This window comes from Sebastes umbrosus, chromosome 3, assembly GCF_015220745.1.
Source record: "Sebastes umbrosus isolate fSebUmb1 chromosome 3, fSebUmb1.pri, whole genome shotgun sequence".
Classification (NCBI taxonomy): Eukaryota; Metazoa; Chordata; class Actinopteri; order Perciformes; family Sebastidae; genus Sebastes; species Sebastes umbrosus.
This window is the reverse complement of record NC_051271.1, coordinates 27,095,752-27,115,176: the sequence shown is the minus strand read 5'-3', so window position 1 is coordinate 27,115,176 and position 19,425 is coordinate 27,095,752. Positions and strand designations below refer to the sequence as shown.

The window sequence follows — 19,425 nt, the reverse complement described above, 5'->3', positions numbered from 1 at the left end:
TGATTGTATGTTTGAGGAAATGATGCTCGTTGTGCAGGTTTTGCTGCAATTTTTGTTGACAAATTCCATTTTTTGTTTTCTCTTTTCCAGTTCTTTCATTCTGTCACTAACCGGTCGCCTGATATAGTGCTGTGTTCTCTTGAATAGCCGGCACCTCTGTAGTTATCTTTACTCACTTCATGCTTTTGTCTTTACTCCTTAAAGCACTTCTTGTTTCCCTCTTGTACTTTGCGTGTATGTGTGTGAGAAAGACATTTAATTTCTACTCCAAGTCAATAACACGGAGAAGATCACTGTAATATGATACAAAAGGAAATCAATCAACTACATGGCCACTGTTCAAACTGTTATTTTGCTGTCGCTGCCTTATCTGTAGAGGAATTACATGCACAAAGGTGCATTCTTTAAAATAGACATTTGGGCTAAAGAGTCTTGCCTTGAGAAGCTATGGCCACACACACACACACACACACACACACACACATAGATAAAGACATGACATGAAAAAGGAGGAACCGTGTCTATTTATGTAGCCGTCTCCATCTGTAGCATAAAAAGCATCATTGTTTACCAAACATACACAACCAGTGCCTTTTGAATTAGGAATATATTTAATCAGCGTGTGTGAGCTGTCAATTTGTATAAAATAATCATAGTAGTAGTCTCCAGAAGCGATCACTCTAGACACAAAAAGCTACACGAGATCTGCTTTGTTGTCAAAAATCCTTTTCTAAACTTCTAACAGGCACATTTGCCAAACCTAATAAACCATACCACACAAAGTTACGAAAACAGATGACAATATCAGGTATCAGTTTTGAAGGAAAGTTCCTGTTTTTCCCCTCTACATTTTCCAGATCTGCGTCACGTTGTTAGATCATCCTTGGTGATTTTCAGCCCTAGCATGCACAGCAGTGACAGAAACTAGCCATGGCAGACCACCTCTCCAGTAGTGCACATCTGTACACACGTATAAATAAAATATTAAAGTGAACACTGCTGGCTCTGTGATCTGTGATACAGCGGGGGGGGGAAGGGGAGGAGAAGTGTGTGCCATCTTGTCTGCATGGGAACGAATGAGCAGTTTGATTCTGCACCATACTATCATTTTTTTTAAAATTTAATTTCAATATCATTCTTTCTACTATTATGTTGACCGTTAAGCATGTATCGCCAACACGCAGGATTCTTCAAATCACTATAAGCTTTGCTCATTTAAACTTGGATTTTATCCTTCTCTGACATTGTATTGATAGATTGATGTGTGTGATTTGTTTTAGTTTTGGCAGAGGGAAAGAAGTGTCCTTAGAGGTTGAGTGCTCCAGTAAAAAACAGCCAAGTGCATTGAGGAAAAGTTTAAGGCATTCAGTCGTCTCTTTTAGTTTGAAGAAGTGTGATTCTGCTTTGCGACAGAAAAATAAGGGACAGTGTTTTATTAGCAAAATCATCACAGCACAAATAGCATCGCCTAATCACTCATTTAAGTTGTGACAGCTCCACACCTTTTCATTATAAATTCAACCCATATGTGTTTTTTATTATTACACTGGGACAAAAAATTAGACAGAGTTGTTTGATTTCAAATCTTTGTGTATTTGCTATATGTCCATGAATGAGATGTATTATGTATGTTTTGTGCACATTACCCATGTATCATTTATCAACACATGATCGTAATCTGTACACATTTGCACAAAGCACTCAGTGTTTGTACATATGCAGTTATTTTATGTCACATATGATTTTTTTATACATGTGCATGTGTCAGATTTTGCCAGAAAACAATGAAAAGCGACACGTATTATTATCAGATTGATTCAATGTGTGTCTGTTTGAGTAAGTGTGAGTGTTATGATTTTATTACTCTTTTTTTTTCCAGTGTGAGAGAAATAAATCTCCAAGCAGAAAAACAGTTGAGTGCACTGTGAAGTATAAAGTGAAGATGAAACCATATATGCACATTAGCCTGATAATCAGACTGAATTGTGTTTTGTTTTTAAATTGCAGAGTAAATCAGAGATGTGGACAGTCAGGCTATATTCATATCGCAAGTTGGCCAAGTTTTAGGAAAGCATCCTGATAGTTGGAAGTCTTTTTGATCAGCCCGCTGATGACTAAAATGCAGCTTACACAGTGTGTTATCTCCAGTATATTTTACTATTCACTGCCAGAACCTATATAAGTTAATGATTTGATTTAGACACCATTCACTTTTATCAGCAAAACAAAAGGAAAGTAAGAGTAGACATTTAAAGACAGGCCATGAAGTGGGAAAAGTTCAACAGAAGAGAGAAATCAGCTAAGTACGTGGCTACCATCTAATTGCTGGCATCATGTTTTGTGTATTTTTGTTGTAGCTGTGCTCATCTGCAGGAAGAACTAACATGCACAAACCTCTGCTTTACCTTTGTGATACAGAAAATCACATTGTCATTATTAAAAACAAATTCAGATCCTGTGAAATGTTTACCTCTGACTAAAGGATACATAATGTGAGTCTTGATTATATTATGCCTTTTTTTCCCCCCCATATAAATTAAAAAGACAGACCTACTAGGGCTGTCCCGAATACCATTTTTTTTTTTGCTTCGAAGCTTCTGTGAGAAATATTCGAAGGTATTCGAAGCTTCGAGGAGCAGCGTGGCGCGGCAGGCTGACATGTTCTTCTGTCTGTCTGTCTGTCTCCATCACCCCTGTTTCAGTGCCCGGGACAGTGCAGCTACTGTACACACACACACGCACCTCTCCACACAACAAACAACAACATCTGTATGAGAATAACTAATAATAATTAATGTTGAATATGAATAATGTTGTGGGATTAATCCTTATTTCATGGGCTATTTTATACATTATAATTACATGCTTATATATAAAATAAAAATACATTTTAAAAAATGAAGCATTCGAATACTGATTTGGAGGTTGAATACCATGGCAACGGTTGAAGCTTCGAAGCATTCGGGTCAGCCCTAGACCCTACCATCATTATGTCATTCTACTTCTATATTGTACCCAGGGAATGAAATTAGCACCTGCCACCTGCCAAATACAGGGTAAATGTTGGCTGTAGCAGGTAACAATTTCAGGTCACCTGCCACCATGGCAGACAGGTTTTTCCTTATATTAAGAAATATTATTTTTAAAAAGCAATTCTAAGCCTAAATTAAATATTAATTTATACTACTTATATAATATAAGGTTACATGATATATTCCCAAAATTCTACAGTCTGGGTACCACTGACACAGTGTTTACAATTTTAAAGCGTTCTACCTAGAGTTCAGAAGTGGCAGACAAAAGAAATTGAGTGGCCGGTAGAAATGTTCAGTGACCTGCCACAGTGGCAGGTGAGGAAAAAGGTTAATTTCAGACCCTGATTGTATCTAACTGATGTTATAATTTACAGGAATTGTAGTTTCATTCATAAAATAACATGCAAAACAGTACTAAAATTAATGTTATTATTATGTTATTTAAGAATAAATATTTTAATATTGATATTTCAAGATTCAAGATTCAAGCCCTTTATTGTCATTGTGTAGTACAACGAAATTAGATTGTGACAGTCCCATAGGTGCTATTGAAAATATAATACAATAAAAAAAGAGATAGTGCAATATAAATATAAAAAATATAAAAGATAATACAATATAAAATATAAAAATACAATATGTATATTGATGAGATCACAGTTTTGCAGTTTTACTTGTTATAATAATAATAATAATAATAATAATAATAATTAGCTATAATGTACTTGTAAAATGACTTATAAATGTCTTGTATTTGTAATATATTTAATTAATAATTAGCTTTAATGTACTTGTAAAATGACTGATAAATGTGTGAACTGACTAGATTTCAGAAGTGGCAAAATGAGTGGCAGGTAGGTTCAGTGACCTGCCACAAAAAAATTAAATAAAATAACATGCAAAACAGAACTAAAATTTATATTATTATTATGTTATTTAAGAATAAATATTTTAATATTGATATTTGTAATATATTTAATAAATAATTAGCTATAATAAAGTTGTAAAATGACTGATATTTGTAATATATTTAATAAATAATTAGCTCTAATATAGTTGTAAAATGCCTGATATTTGTAATATATTTAATAAATAATTAGCTATAATATAGTTGTAAAATGCCTGATATTTGTAATATATTTAATAAATAATTAGCTATAATATACTTGTAAAATGACTGATATTTGTAATATATTTAATAAATAATTAGCTATAATATACTTGTAAAATGACTGATATTTGTAATATATTTAATAAATAATTATCTATAATATACTTGTAAAATGACTGATATTTGTAATATATTTAATAAATAATTAGCTATAATATAGTTGTAAAATGACTGATATTTGTAATATATTTTATAAATAATTATCTATAATATACTTGTAAAATGACTGATATTTGTAATATATTTAATAAATAATTATCTATAATATAGTTGTAAAATGACTGATATTTGTAATATATCTAATAAATAATTATCTATAATATAGTTGTAAAATGACTGATATTTGTAATATATCTAATAAATAATTAGCTATAATATACTTGTAAAATGACTGATATTTGTAATATATTTAATAAATAATTAACTATAATATAGTTGTAAAATGACTGATATTTGTAATATATCTAATAAATAATTAGCTATAATATACTTGTAAAAGTCCTTATAACTGCCTTGCCCACTGTAGTGTGTGTGTCTATAGTTGGTGCTGCAGCGCCCCCGGTGGTCAAACAGCAGCGGTGCTGTGACGTAGGGCGTGACGCGCGGCCCCTCCCCCTCCCTCCACAGACGATCTGGAAAAGAAAAAAAAAAACTTTTTTTTGTATCGAAGGAATCAACAGCCGCCATCTTGTCGTGGCTCGGAATTAGGATTTCTCGCCAACACCGAGGCTTTTAACGTAGAAAACCGAGCATCCTCACCGCGATATGACAGCGCCCTTCCACAGACACCGGACACCAACCCCTAACATCATCTCGGAGACATTTTGTGCGAAAAAACGTGAATGTGATCGGTGGTCGTCGGGCTAGAAGAGGCTCCGTATATACCTGGTTCTCCCCGTCAGAGAGAGAGGAGCTGGTGGGTTCAGCCGTCCAGCAGCAGCACTGCTCGCCGCGCTGCAAACACACTTTTAGAGGTGATTTTGCAAAAAAAAAAAAAAAAAAAAACAGCATTTTTTTTTATGCAGTTGTGCATTATATTTCTGTGGAGCTTCGCGCGATTTTTTTTTTTTTTTTTTTTTTTTCATGAAGAAATTTTGACGTCACGCAAAAAAAAAAATGTGTACTTGGACCATCTAAGAGAATGTGTCCCTGAACGCATCATCCTCACCTGGTTGCACTGAGACTGAGTGAGTTCAGCTTATATACATGGGGGCTGCTTGATTCTGGGTTATTTAACGCTAATAATGTGGGTGTTGGGTGTTGGATTATCATGGGGTGAATGGCGGTGGCGAAGCGGGGCGCTGTTGCATCTCTTTTGAAAGACTCACACAGCAGAGAGGAGAGGAGGAGCAGCTAGTTAATTTAGCTGCTAGCAAGGCAATTAAGCTAGCTATTAGCCTGCTAGCTCACGTTAGCAGGCTGCCAGCTTGCTAATGTGTTAACAGGGGACTTCCCTGTCTTAAGGTAATCATAATTATCAACTTAAAGCCGGACAAGAGAGGAGAAACTATGGCTGAAAACCTGCTGGAGGTCGGACCTCCCAACTCTAAGCGGCCGAAGCTGAGTTCACCTGCCCTGTCAGCGTCCGATGGACCAGGTAAGAAAGGCCTCACTCAACACACAGCCTGCACATGTAAACACATATATCTGCACGATTTACACTTCTCTCTTCCATGTGTTGACTACCCGTGCAAAGTCACAAACAGGGCAGCTATAGGTGTGCTGGGCTTGTGTGTTGCTAGTAGTTAAGTTACTGTGGTTTTTATTGCATTTACTGCAGTGTTTGTGGTTTCTGTGGTTAGGACCTGCCCTGTGCACTGCCACTTTATTAGGTACACCTGCCTTGTTGCTAATGCAGCCTAATACAGTCCTTATAGCAGTTTCTGCAATAAATACCTCCATGAGGTGTATAACTCAATGCAATTTATAACTGAACATGGTTGAAGAGTGTAAAGTTGGATGTCTTTCAGAGCTGTTTCATGACATTACACTAGTTTTAAATGTGTTTATCAAACTGACAACAAGTTTCTGCAATAAATACCATCTCCATGAGGTATATAACTCAATGCAATTTATAACAGCATTGCAAACTAGAGTTTCCAAAATTACCTAACAGTTGAAGCAAAAACTAAACATGGTTGAAGAGTGTAAAGTTTGATGTCTTCCAGAGCTGTTGCATGACATTACACTAGTTTTAAATGTGTTTATGTTTGGTTCCTGTGGTTAACTGCAAGGACACTCCAGTGCCAGTTTATTAGGTACACCTGCGTTGTTGCTAATGCAGCCTAATACAGTCCTTTTAGCAGTTTCTGAAATAAATACCATCTCCATGAGGTATATAACTCAATGCAATTTATAACAGCATTGCAAACTAGTTTCCAAAATTACCTAACAGTTGAAGCAAAAACTAAACATGGTTGAAGAGTGTAAAGTTTGATGTCTTCCAGAGCTGTTGCATGACATTACACTAGTTTTAAATGTGTTTATGTTTGGTTCCTGTGGTTAACTGCAAGGACACTCCAGTGCCAGTTTATTAGGTACACCTGCCTTGTAGCTAATGCAGCCTAATACAGTCCTTATAGCAGTTTCTGCAATAAATACCACCTCCATGAGGTATATAACTCAATGCAATTTATAACTGAACATGGTTGGAGAGTGTAAAGTTTGATGTCTTCCAGAGCTGTTTCATGACATTACACTAGTTTTAAATGTGTTTATGTGTGGGTCCTGTGGTTTACTGCAAGGACCTACCCTGTACACTCCAGTGCCAGTTTATTAGGTACACCTGCGTTGTTGCTAATGCAGCCTAATACAGTCCTTATAGCAGTTTCTGCAATAAATGCCACCTCCATGAGGTATATAACTCAATGCAATTTATAACAGCATTGCAAACTAGAGTTTCCAAAATTACCTAACAGTTGAAGCAAAAACTAAACATGGTTGAAAAGTGTAAAGTTTGATGTCTTCCAGAGCTGTTTCATGACATTACACTAGTTATCACACTGACAACTGAGTATATGGATGTTAGTAAAGAGCATCTGCTCCACTCTGTTCCTACACAGCAAAAAAAAAGCTAGCTAGTAATAGTTAGTTACTGTGGTTTTATTGCATTTAACTGCAGTGTTTGTGGTTTGGTTTTTGTGGTTAGGGTGTAACTGCAAGGACCTGCCCTGTACACTCCAGTGCCAGTTTATTAGGTACACCTGCCTTGTTGCTAATGCAGCCTAATTAGTCCTTATAAAATGTTGCTAAATAATAATTAATGTGCTGCTAAGGAGATGTAAATCCAGAGGACAGATGGTAATTAATTTAATGGGTTATGTATAATTGTGATGTTTTGTTTTTTGTCTGATGGGTCTTACTTGTCTGTTTGTTTATGGTAGCAGTATGTCTATTGTATGTGTACTTTTTCTCAAACTGAGCTGCCTATGGATGCAAAATGAATTTCAGTGCAAACTGACAATAAAGTTGTATCGTATCGTAACAGTTCTGCAATAAATACCACCTCCATGAGGTATATAACTCAATACAATTTATAACAGCACTGCAAACTAGAGTTTACAAAATTACCTCACAGTTAAAGCTGCTCTAAAATAGTTGAAGCAAAAACTGTTTGAAGAGTGTAAAGTTGGATGTCTTGCAGAGCTGTTTCATGACATTACACTAGTCTTAACTGTGTTTATCACACTGACAACTGAGTATATGAATGTTAGCAAAGAGCATCTGCTCGACTGTGTTCCTACTCTGTGTAGGAAGTTGTAGTTTTAGTTATAATTCTCATCCAAATAATGCAACGTCCATCTTATTCTAAGATCAGATGCCATGTCAATTCATGGTATACAGACATCTGGAATCTATGTCTAATATAGCTAATCAAATTTCCATGCAAAAATCTATGTATCGCATTTTTCTTTTCTTTTTTACAATTTTGTAAATCGATTTTTTTAATGCCAGAATCGATACATTTGCTTCATTTGAGTCAATGCAGAGGTAGAAGGAAGTTGCAGCTTTTATTGTTGTACTCAGAGTAACGTGACGTCATATCCGTTCCGTATCCGTCAACCAAAACAAACCAAAACCAAAACTGGCTGCAACGAGGAAATACAAAACAGCGGAGGGTCCGCGTGGATACAACTTGAACCATCATATACAGTATTAATTCCAAAGTGGTGAACACACATACAGAAAAGTATGGAAACACTTTGGGTTTCCCATATTGCAGGAAAAGCAGAGCTAGACATCATGGCTAAAACTGCATACCAACTCTACCATGGACAGGAAACATTATCGTATTGCGGTAGCGTGCGGTCAAGCCAGCCGCCACTCGCGTTTCCATGGTCAAATCAGCCGACGCTGTAGAGCACCCATATACTGACATTTATGGTAAAAACAGTCAAATCTATGTCTAATATAGCTGATCAAATGTCCATGCTGGATCAAAAGCAGTTGCATTCATTTGAAGGGAGAATTCATTGTATTTATTGCGTTCAGTGCTCAGGTGTGTCTAGTGTGATGGTCAAATATTTTATTTGCTGAGGTTCTTGCTGATTGTGATACACACAAGGTTTTTTATGACATTTCTCTCTGTAGACACACGCACTGTTGAAATGTGTTGGAGTTCGGGGTGTAAGAAAATATCTTTAACATTGAGTATTGTGATATGTTTTGTGATACTGTATCAATCCTCGATTTTATTTATATTTTGCATGCAAAGATTAACTCAATCAATACTTTATTTCATTTGCAAAGTGATGTGCCCTCTCAGCGTATGTGCCCTCTCAAAGTAGTGCTATGATGTTGGATTTTACAGGGACTTTGATAAGACAGCCCACCTGTTCCTGCATAAATGCAGTTTGAAGAAGACAAAAAAGATTATAATAATGTTTGCTGTCATACTCTGTTGAATACCCTTTACATTTATTGTTCCATTTACATAAACTTACTAAATATAATTTGAAAATAAAAAAAAAAATACCAAAGGAGGCTACTGGTGTAGTAAACATTAGTATTACTTTGTCACACACTTACCCACTCGCTTGTCACACTCTTGGAAGTGGTTGTCTTTAGACCTCCCCAAAAAAGATTTCCTCTAACTTTTTTTTTACACATAAAAATATCTCCAGGCTTGTCATTTTACGATATGATATGATGTTCTGTGACACTGTGTTTCTTGGCCGCTTGACAGATGACTCTGATCCATTTCTGTGGTAAAGAGGTTGTTAGGAATTAATTTCCTCAGTGGTAGCAAAACATGTAACATTAGCCAGCACACAACTCCTGCAGGCTAAACTGGGTTTACTAGACACTGCTGGGACTAATTTATAATAGCAGACACGGGTGGAGGACGTACTAGCTTAGCAAAATTAAGGCATATACAACCCATAGTACAACAATCTGTTAAACCTGCATCGATCAATGTTTTTTTTATTAAAATGGATTGAAATCACAATGATCACAGGATCTTAACTTTTAGCCTCTCGTAGCTTAGTGTTTTGGTTTTACTGCCTGCGCATGCTGGTCTCATCAAACTCTGTAGGCAACTGTTTCCACCAAAAAAGCTCTGGTATACCCGCTGTACACACTGTGTCCAGCTAAAAAAAAAAGACAAAGTTACCATATGGTTGGTGAAGAAAGCCAAACATCTATCAGGGAAACGATTCTCAAGAGTTGTCGAAAACTAACAGTGCAAAAATACCAACACAAATCCACATAAATGGTAATGTTGCTCTGTGTCTGCTGGATGTGTAAGAAGTCAATGTTTTTTCTAACACATTAAAGGAACAATATGTAGCACTGACCGCTAGCGTTTAACAATAGGTAACAGCAGTCCAAATTCAAAACATTGCAGCCATGGCACATCCACTCCTCCGGTGTGACTGATGGCAGTTAGCGTGTGTTAGCATCATGGCGTTATCCTGTGGCCAGCAGCAGTAGTCAGAATCACTTCAGTGGCTGTGTGTCTCAAATACTCGCTGCCTTGATAACCCAGCTGCACACAGACCACAGGGAGATGTACCAAGGCTTTTAAAGTGGAAATGAAACGTTCAACCAAGTTAAGCTGGTTTACGAAAGGGTTTTTCCGAAAAATCCTCGTCTAGTTCCCAGTGATTATCGAATAGTATTTTTGCTTGGAATGCACATCCCTATTGTTTACGTTACTTGCCGGTAGCTTCTGCTAGCTACCGACTCAACATTAACATACCAAAACTACCATCACAAAGTAAAACTGATCTCCAAAGCTAACGCTAGAGACATTATCGTCCTGATGTTATCTGTGTTTTCCTTCAACTAACGTACTAACTCACTTACTCGGTTTTTATTACCAAGCCGACGCACACACGGACTGACTCGCTGGGCTGCTGTCAGCAACAGCTCCGAGCGGTGTGGACGGGGAGCCCCAGTCTTCGGAATCTTGAAAGGGATTTTCTTTATTCTTTAATTCGTTTGTTGTATAATTGTTCATTAGAGTGGAAATCCCTTTAGTAAACCAGCTTAACTTGGTTGAACGTTTCATTTCCACTTTAAGGTTGGGTAGAATCATGTTACATCAATAATGTATGTTACATCTGTTGATCAAGTTTGTTTGCTTGCTTCCATGCCTGCAGAAGTGTTTGCGTGCCAATTTGTTTCATATGTTGCAACGGGGTGTCGAAATGGGCAGTGGACGGGATCACGCAAGTGAAGTCGTAGGCATGTAGATCTTTATTCATAGCTAGGCAATTGTTTTCTAGAGATCATCACGTCTATCAAATGGCATGTGTTCTTCATCGAGTTGGATTTTGTTTGGTCTGCAACAAGAATAATAAGTTGGACAGCCTTTCAGCAAAAGCAGCTGACAGGCCAACGATGAATTACAGTGCCCATCACACATGGCAGAGGCACCACATGTCTGCAGTGATCAATCATTAAACACGGCACGCCTACTCTTTATAGTTTTCGCCAGTTCCAATTGGGACCTAACGGACCCCATGGGACAGCACTGGGCAACGCCGTCATTGGCCGTAAATTACTGCAGATAAAGAGTTGGCTTTCAGTCTTTGATGACTGTCATGCCTGAAGCTTTGTGAGCAGCACCCCTCTTCCCTGACACTTGGCCTTCGCCTTTTGCAGTAGCGCCTGGTTTCAGCTGCACGTCCCATTTGGTAGTGTAATGTAGCTCATGTTTATGGGGTGTGTTTGCATAATTAGATGTGTAGTAAATCATATATACTTGCAGTGTGTGTGTGTACTGTGTTTTGTGTGCGTTTGGGGAGGTTCCTTTTTATTGTAGTGGCAGAGAGCAAACACGTGCCGCCTGTCTCTCTATTCAGGCCATGTGTCACTCTGCCGAGTCTCTGGGCCCCCTTGCCCCTCTCTCCACAAAAATTAAACATTGGTAGTGAGTATATGTTTTATTTAGGTGTCTTGACTATATAATGACTTATTCCAAATTGGGACAAAAATGTGTTAATGTACATCCAGACCTGCTGTATTTTCATAGATTACATATTAATCATTAGGGGTGGGGAAAAAAAATCTATTCACCTATGTATCGCGATTTATTTTTTAATTTGTTTTTCTCGATTTTTTTTTTAATGCCGGAATCGATATATTTGCTTCATTTGAGTCAATGCAGAGGTAGAAGGAAGTTACAGCTTTTATTGTTGTAGTCAGAGTAACGTGACGTCATATCCGTTCCGTATCCATCAACCAAAACAAACTGCAGCTGGCTGCAACGAGGAAATACAAAACAGCGGAGGGTCAGCATGGATACGACTTGAACGCTCACATACAGTATTAAATCCAAAGTATGTAAACACACATAGAGTAAAGTATGGAAACACTTTGGATTTCACATATTGCAGGAAAAGCAGAGCTAGATATCATGTCTAAAGCTGCATACTAACTCTACCATGGATAGGAAACATTATCGTATTGCGGTAGCGTGCGGTCAAGCCAGCTGCCACTCGCATTTCCGTGGTCAAATCAGGCGATGCTACAACTGTAGAGCACCCATACACTGACATTTATGGTAAATACTATCAAAAGGAGCTGACGGGGAGAGCTAGCGACGGACTTGGCGAAGTTAGTGGAAGTATACACGTGTGACTACGGACGGTTTTAAGAAGAAACAAAAAGGTGTTAACAAAGGAAACTGTATATACAAAATACATATATGGAAATAAGATTGATTGAATTATATTCACCAGAAGTATAAAACATTACATGTCCCTTATAAATTAAAAAGATAATACCACTAATTTGTGGGGGAAAAAAATCTATTTTTGGATTGCTGGAAAATGCCAGACAATGACTGATATATTTGACTTCAGGACATCTCTGACTACATACATGCTGAAAATTAAACATTTTTATTGTATTCATTTAGATATTTTCCGAAGTAAAAGACCCTAGAAGTGTGTGATTAAACTTTTTCCCATGGTCTAGTGTTAAAAAAGTTAACAAAAATCACAATAAATCGTAATATCGAACCGCAATACTTGTAGAATCGTAATACTTAAAAATCGCAATACATACCGACTCCCAAGTATCATGATTGTATCAAATCAGGAGATAGGTGTATTGTCCCATTCCTAATAGGTAATACCCCTCTTTACTCTGGCAAAGTTAGGGTGTGTATGGGTGAGTCTCTGCATACTCTTGTGTTTCTGCTCACAAGAAGAAGCCTCAAGTGTGTTAAAAACTAACTAGTAAATATTTGATACATGCCTTGCTAGGATCTTAGTTCAACTCCATGTGTCAGTCACGGCCATGTCAGTGAAACAGCCCACCCCTCAAACACCCAAATGTTCACTTACCACTGTGCAAATGGCACCTTTAAAGCCTTGCAGGCAGACAGTAAGCTCATGACGCAGCCGCTAATGGAGCCATTTATGCTTTTGACTTCGGGCAACCAGAAAAACCCTAGCAAAAAGAAGGGAGAGCAGCAGAGCGGACAAGGGGAAATGGAGGGTGATGTGTCACCACCCACCTACCCCGTCCATGTGAAACGTTTATGCAAACGTCTCTTATTTTTTAGATAGCTTTGTTTGCAGGATGGGCTGATTGGTAATTATTGTGTATGTGCATGTATGTAGGCTTGTTTCCCCTTGTTAAAATACAATATGTTTCTATTAGCCAGTATTGCTATTTGTGCTTATTCGACTTGCAGCTGTCTGCATCTGTGTGTGAGGTAGAGAGTGAGAATGAGGCTAAAAAAATAGTTTTTAGACAACCTAGAAAATTCAGCTTTTTGTTTCTGCAAACATTTATATGAAAAAAGCTTGCTTTCCAAATATAGATTTTCCACCCCAAAGTGGACCTCTTTGAGTAATTCTGATGTGTCCTGATATGAAGCTTTGCATAAGCATTAAATCTCTTGCATCTGTATTTGACTGGACCTCCGCACATTATTACTGGAAGAGATGGCCTTACTCATTCCAGCAAATGTGATACGTCACTTTGACTTAGTAATTAAGCGGGTATATGAGGCGTATAACCTGGTGAGGATGAGAAGCAAGAGAGTGCTTTGAGGATATAAAGTTAGATTTTCAGGAAGTTAACATGGAAATGCACCAATCAGGTGAGGCAAAAACAAGATGGAGAACTGATTAAACATCCCTAGTAGAGACCAAGAACAGAGCTAAAAGACAGTGACTTACAATTACCAAGTGGCCAGATACATGACTCCAAATTAATGCTAATGTTGCTCCGTAACTGCTGGAGGTATAAGCAACTGTTTTCCATATCGACATAAAAGCAGGGCCGAATGAAGGTACCAAATGCAATTGTTTTACATTCAAAGCTTCTATTGATTGAGGTTTTCAAATGAAGCCTTGAATGTCTGTTAATGTCTTTATGACGTCATCACCATAAAAAAAATTGTTTTAAATCCTAGAACAAAATCCTCAATTTGAAAGTAATTCATCAGATTAAATGAGTTAATCTTTTATTTTTTTAAATAAATCAACTTTCTTTAATGAATATAACTTGTCAGTCGGTGCTTACCTTTGTGTGCGGCAGTCTTTTGACCGCGGTGAATGTTTTTTTTTAAAGGCTAAACGCCAACAAAAATCAGTTTTAAAGCAAGAGTGAAGATACTGGTAACGTATGATACTAGAAAACATATGAAACTATACATACTATCATATGAAATTAGAAAACTTAAGGAATCCATTGGTACAATGTCATATTAGCTCATATTAAGTTAAATAACGCTCCAAACTTTTGCAACATTTTGGTGAGGAAAAACTGTCCTGGCCATTTTCAAAGGGGTCCCTTGACCTGAAAATGGGTTCTATTGGTACCCACAAGTCTCCCCTTTACAGACATGCCCACTTTATGATAATCACAAGCATTTTGAGGCAAGTCATAGTCAAGTCAGCACACTGACACACTGACACACTGACAGCTGTTGTTGCCTGTTGGGCTTGAGTTTGCCATGTTATGATTAGAGTATTTTTTGTATGCTAAATGCAGTACCTGTGAGGGTTTCTGGACCATATTTGTCATTGTTTTGTGTTAATTGATTTCTAATAATAAATATATACATACATTTGCATAAAGCAGCATATTTGCCCACTTTTGAACAGATAAAATTAATCGCGATTAGTCCTGGACAATCATGCATTTAAACGCGATTAAATATTTGAATCGATTAACAGCCTTAAATTATACAAATAGTATAGACCCTTTACAGTCAACGTCATGATAACTTCAGTGTTAGCTCGAAGCAAAACAACGGAAAGACTGGAGGCAAACACGAATCACCTGAGTAGTAGGTTAAGGAAACACTTTGAAAAAGTCATCTTGCTGTACATTTGAGATGACAAACTGTGATTTGAGGCTCTAACGAGCTACAGGGAGCTATACATAAGAGATGGAGAGAAAACGTTGCTAATAGTTTAGCTTAGCCTTCTGCTATATATACAGCTGCTGCACCAAAAAAAATTGCTGGCCAGCGCTGACCAGAATTATTCTGTCTCCACCTAAGCTCCGCCCCGTTTGCGATTCTAATCCAATAAACTTCAAATTCAGCGAATTTCTCCTCACGGTCCGCGATCCGTATGTTCTGTGTGCGCTGAAAAAAAATCTTGTTCATACACAGCCTTGGCTCTGTAAATGAGAAACAAAGTGGATCGGACTGAGCCACTAGTGCTGTAGGCCTACAACATTTCACTTTTTACATTCAAAACTTTTATTGAGGTTTTCTAATGGAAATTCCAATGTCCTTTAACTACAGGTGTGCACCTTCCTTTGTGTGTGTGTGTGTGTGTGTGCAAGCAAGTGGGAGAGTAGACAGTTTTGACTGCAGTGAAAATGTTGTTTTTGAAAGGCTGAATGCCAACAAATATGGATTGAAGCAGAATATTGCGCTCTGCTACCGTAATGGAGACTGCAATTACCAGCTCTCTAAACGCGAGATTTCTCGATCCTGCAAGTACTCGCTTCACCGGTAGGAAATCCTGCAGCATGCACCATCAGTGTAGCTGCGCGGGCACCGCTCTGTCGACCCGTAGTGGTCACACAAGACGCGCTCCAAGGCCTCCAGTCTGTCAAAATGACATTTCTGTAGATCAGTAATAATCTCTCTCCATGCTGTTGGTGGATCATCATCTGAGTCAGGGTCCAGGTTGTCTCAAACTCGGGAGACACCGGTGAAGTGGGCACTGAAGGCAGGAGTAGAGATGAGCCAATTTTTAAGAATCAGGATAGAGGCAGATCAAGGCATTTTGTGATCCATCCAAATCAGTTATGTAAATCCTTACACATTTATGATCCTTTCTTTCTTTGTTTTCTATGGATACATTAGCTGTCAAAAGTTGAGTTTTGTCAAAACACTGGAAAGTCTCCTAACACACAGTGTTGGGAGCAAGTGAACCCAAAATGCACAGCATCCTGCTGTTCCAGTGATGATATGTCAGTGTATGTCACCAAGCGATGAGAGAAGAGATGGATAAAAACAAAGCGTCTGTGAGATCACCTGTATAGCTCCAAGTGATTTCACTCACTTTTTAACACAGAGAGGAGGAGGGGAGACCAAATCATTGCAAGCATTTTGTATAGTTTTTGACTGGATAGCAGCGAAGCAGGGGCCAGCCCTATTAACGCGAAAGTCTGTCACTGAGTGAGTGAGTGAGTGATGAAGTTACACCTTTGACCGGTCGAGTTGGGAGTTTCTCCATTTGTCTATGAATAATGCTGCAGCTCTCCAAGACCCAGCAAAAAAGTCACACCTACAAATCATTGTAAACGTGACAGGGTCTGTGTTTCAAGACAGGTTGGGTGGGTTGCCGACAACGCCACACACCCCTGATCACTGCGCCTTCTCCCTGTGGGCATGGGCGGGGCCCCTGCTCCCGGCGTTACTGTCAACCGGCGAACTGTCCTAAAGTCCACTGTCCCGAAGGGTTTGCTCGCTGGAATGTAAACAAAGCCGTTGTGGTTTGCATGCTGCGTAGCTGACACATTTATCTATGGATGTAATTTTCTGTTGGTCCAGCAATGTGAGTCCAACCTGATTTGTGTAAAATGCTTAAACCTGAAGTTCTATAACTTATCATGCAAGTAGCACTGACTAATTCTTGAGTCCACGTTCATATGAAAATCAGTTTTTATTGTGAAATCCTCCATGGTTCTCAAAAAAATTTAATCCATACAGCCATAACTTAATAGCATTTCATTTCCCCACACCTCCTTCCAACTTCAGATTTTATTACCCACTCCTAGGACCCTTAACGTATTGTTGTAAACGCAGAGGATAGAGTATCCTCCCAGCTCTAAGTAGCTGTCTTGCTCTTCCTTAGTGTGATACTAAACAGCAAGTGAAAGGCCGGGCGACCATGCTGCACCTGTCCCTCTAAGGCCAGACACTCAGCCCTAGGGCAAGATGACAGACGTCCCCAGTCTGGACCACTACTGGGGCTGTTTTTGTGGATATTTATAGCCACCAACTCCCAGACAGGAGCTACTGGGGATATAACAAAAGTAGAGAGTGCTGTGTCGATCAGTCATTTAGAGAAAGAATAGTCTTAAGTAGGGCTGCACCTAACGATAATTTTTTTAACGATTAATCTAACGATTATTTTTTCGATTAGTCGATTAATCTAACGACTAATTCACCAATTATTCGAAATATTTTTTTTATAAATAAATAAATAGATCTCAAAAACTTGACTCATTATTTCAATACTTTATTCAAATATCTTCTCTTATCAACATATACATAAAGCAAGAATATTATTATGGCATTATTTCACAACAAAAATATCCCAGTCTTTACTGGTAATCTGTTTTCAGTCCAACATAAAATTTCTCCAAAATAAAATTAAAACAAGAGCTTGTATTGTAAATTCATGTAAAAGGAATAAAGTGCAATGTTGTTTTTGTGGAAAAAGTCCTCCACTCTGCTTTGTCTTATCCTGAAAAAGAGACACAGAAAGCCCATTAGAATAATGATAATAGTGGCACATTTTAAAACAGGTCTAATTTCCACAGCACTGTTGTGTTATGACATTAGGCTAATAATAATAATAATAATCCTCATCGGTAATTTTACTTAAGTACTTAACTTAAAACTTAAAATGGTTTAGACATGGATTTATTTCATCACTGTAATAATATGCAGTTAAGATAAACACTAGCAAATGTACTTTTGCATCAGTGTGGAGCAAGAGAGAAATAATTGAAACTATTTACAGACTAACAGTCACAGACTGTAGAACAATATTTAATGTTACTATAAGCCCTTTTCTCACTCGTACATCGCCGTTAAAGTAAACAGAAAATATATAACGGCCGAATAACAACATTAGATGACGCGTAGTGTAACGTTACATTACATTACCATAACAGTGGTCCATAAAATACTTTTAACATGGTGGTGATGAAGAAACATTTTAAAAACAAACTTTAAATGACTACTGCTAACAGAAACACGCCCGTGCTTTTACAATCTGGGTGATGAAAAAGTAAACAGGACTTACGGTGGTGTGTTGTTGCTATCTTCTTCACTCAGCGCTCCGGGATGCCTTCTTGTCAGGTGCTTGTGCATTGCACTTGTACTGCTGTAGTACGCCATCTCCATTCTGCACAACTTACAGAGCACCGCATTGTTGGGTCTCTGTTTGAAGTATTCCCAAACCTTTGATGAACGTGGGAGAGGTTTTTTTTGACACTTCTTGCTCTCTGGGGGAATCAGAATCCATGCTCGGACCGGGTGCAGCGCATTTTCATTACGTCATCCGATGCGTGGACGCACGTTACGTAAATCAACGTATTTACGTAATCGACTACGTCGACGAATCGCCCCAGCCTTAGTCTTAAGGAGTAACAGGAAACAAATGGAAGTAAAAAAGTGAGAAAAGAGGGCTGTAAGAAGAGAAGAATAGTACTCCATTTCTGTCTCCCTTCCCCCTCCTCACATGGTTGGAGCTCCCCTGACTGCATGTGGCGCTACCTAACCAAAACATTGCTTTGCATTTTTGGTCTCCAGCCAAGGAGCCTGGGGGCAAGGTCGCACTGTGTATGTGTGTGTGTGTGTGTGTGTTCTGTGTCCATTCAGAAATGAATGCAGGGCCAAGCCTGAGTGCATGTGGCTGAACTGAATGCTGCTGCTCTGAGACCAGCATCCATGTGGCTGCTGGTTAGAGTGGAGTCAGGGAGGGAAAGACGGATGGTCCCTTCAGCCTTAAACAAGCTTCCTCCTCATGGAGCACCTGCTTGCCTGATGCCAGGGACAGACAGCGGACTAGAGCGGCAGATCTGGAAGGCTGTGTTTACTCGGGGAAGTACGTAGGCCAAGTGCCCTCATTAAAGGCTAGATTCTGACTGAATCTCAATGAAGACATCCAGCAGACAGCAGATGGGAGGGTGACTGTTTAAGTCTATCTGCTCAGTACTATCCTCTCCTAGCGTTAAGACCAAGGCCCTGTTAATTGTATGTTAATAGCTGATAAGTTTGATTTGGATATGTCTTTTAGATGAAGTGGCATTCCTCCGCTCTCACTACCTTCAGCTGTGCAGCTGCAGTAATTTGCTGTCTCTGTTAGCGATGGTACTACCAGCCAGTCGTGCGTTAAATACCAAAAACACTTCACTGTTACAAAGTAAGCTATCAGAAATGTGCACTGGCACGTATTTGATTGGCCACCACAGCAGCTTGCCAACATGTGCTGTGAACGGGCAAAATGTTGAACCAGGTTCTACTTTTTTTGCGGGATGACACCCTGCATTTTTTTG

The 19,425-nt window shown here is 38.4% G+C and overlaps 1 protein-coding gene across 7 annotated transcripts in view; it reads left to right on the top strand.

Moving 5' to 3' along the window:
* The first annotated feature begins 4,864 nt into the window (after positions 1-4,864).
* crebbpa (CREB binding protein a) overlaps positions 4,865-19,425 on the top strand; it is a 59,244-nt gene continuing 44,683 nt past the window's right edge. For 5 of the 7 annotated variants that reach the window (XM_037763753.1, XM_037763754.1, XM_037763752.1 and 2 more), the window contains exon 1: positions 4,865-5,803. In XM_037763753.1, coding sequence (XP_037619681.1) covers positions 5,716-5,803 — 88 coding nt within the window. In that variant the 5' untranslated portion in view covers positions 4,865-5,715. The remainder of the gene's footprint in view (positions 5,804-19,425) is intronic. The other 2 variants (XM_037763748.1, XM_037763747.1) reach the window with 2 other exon arrangements.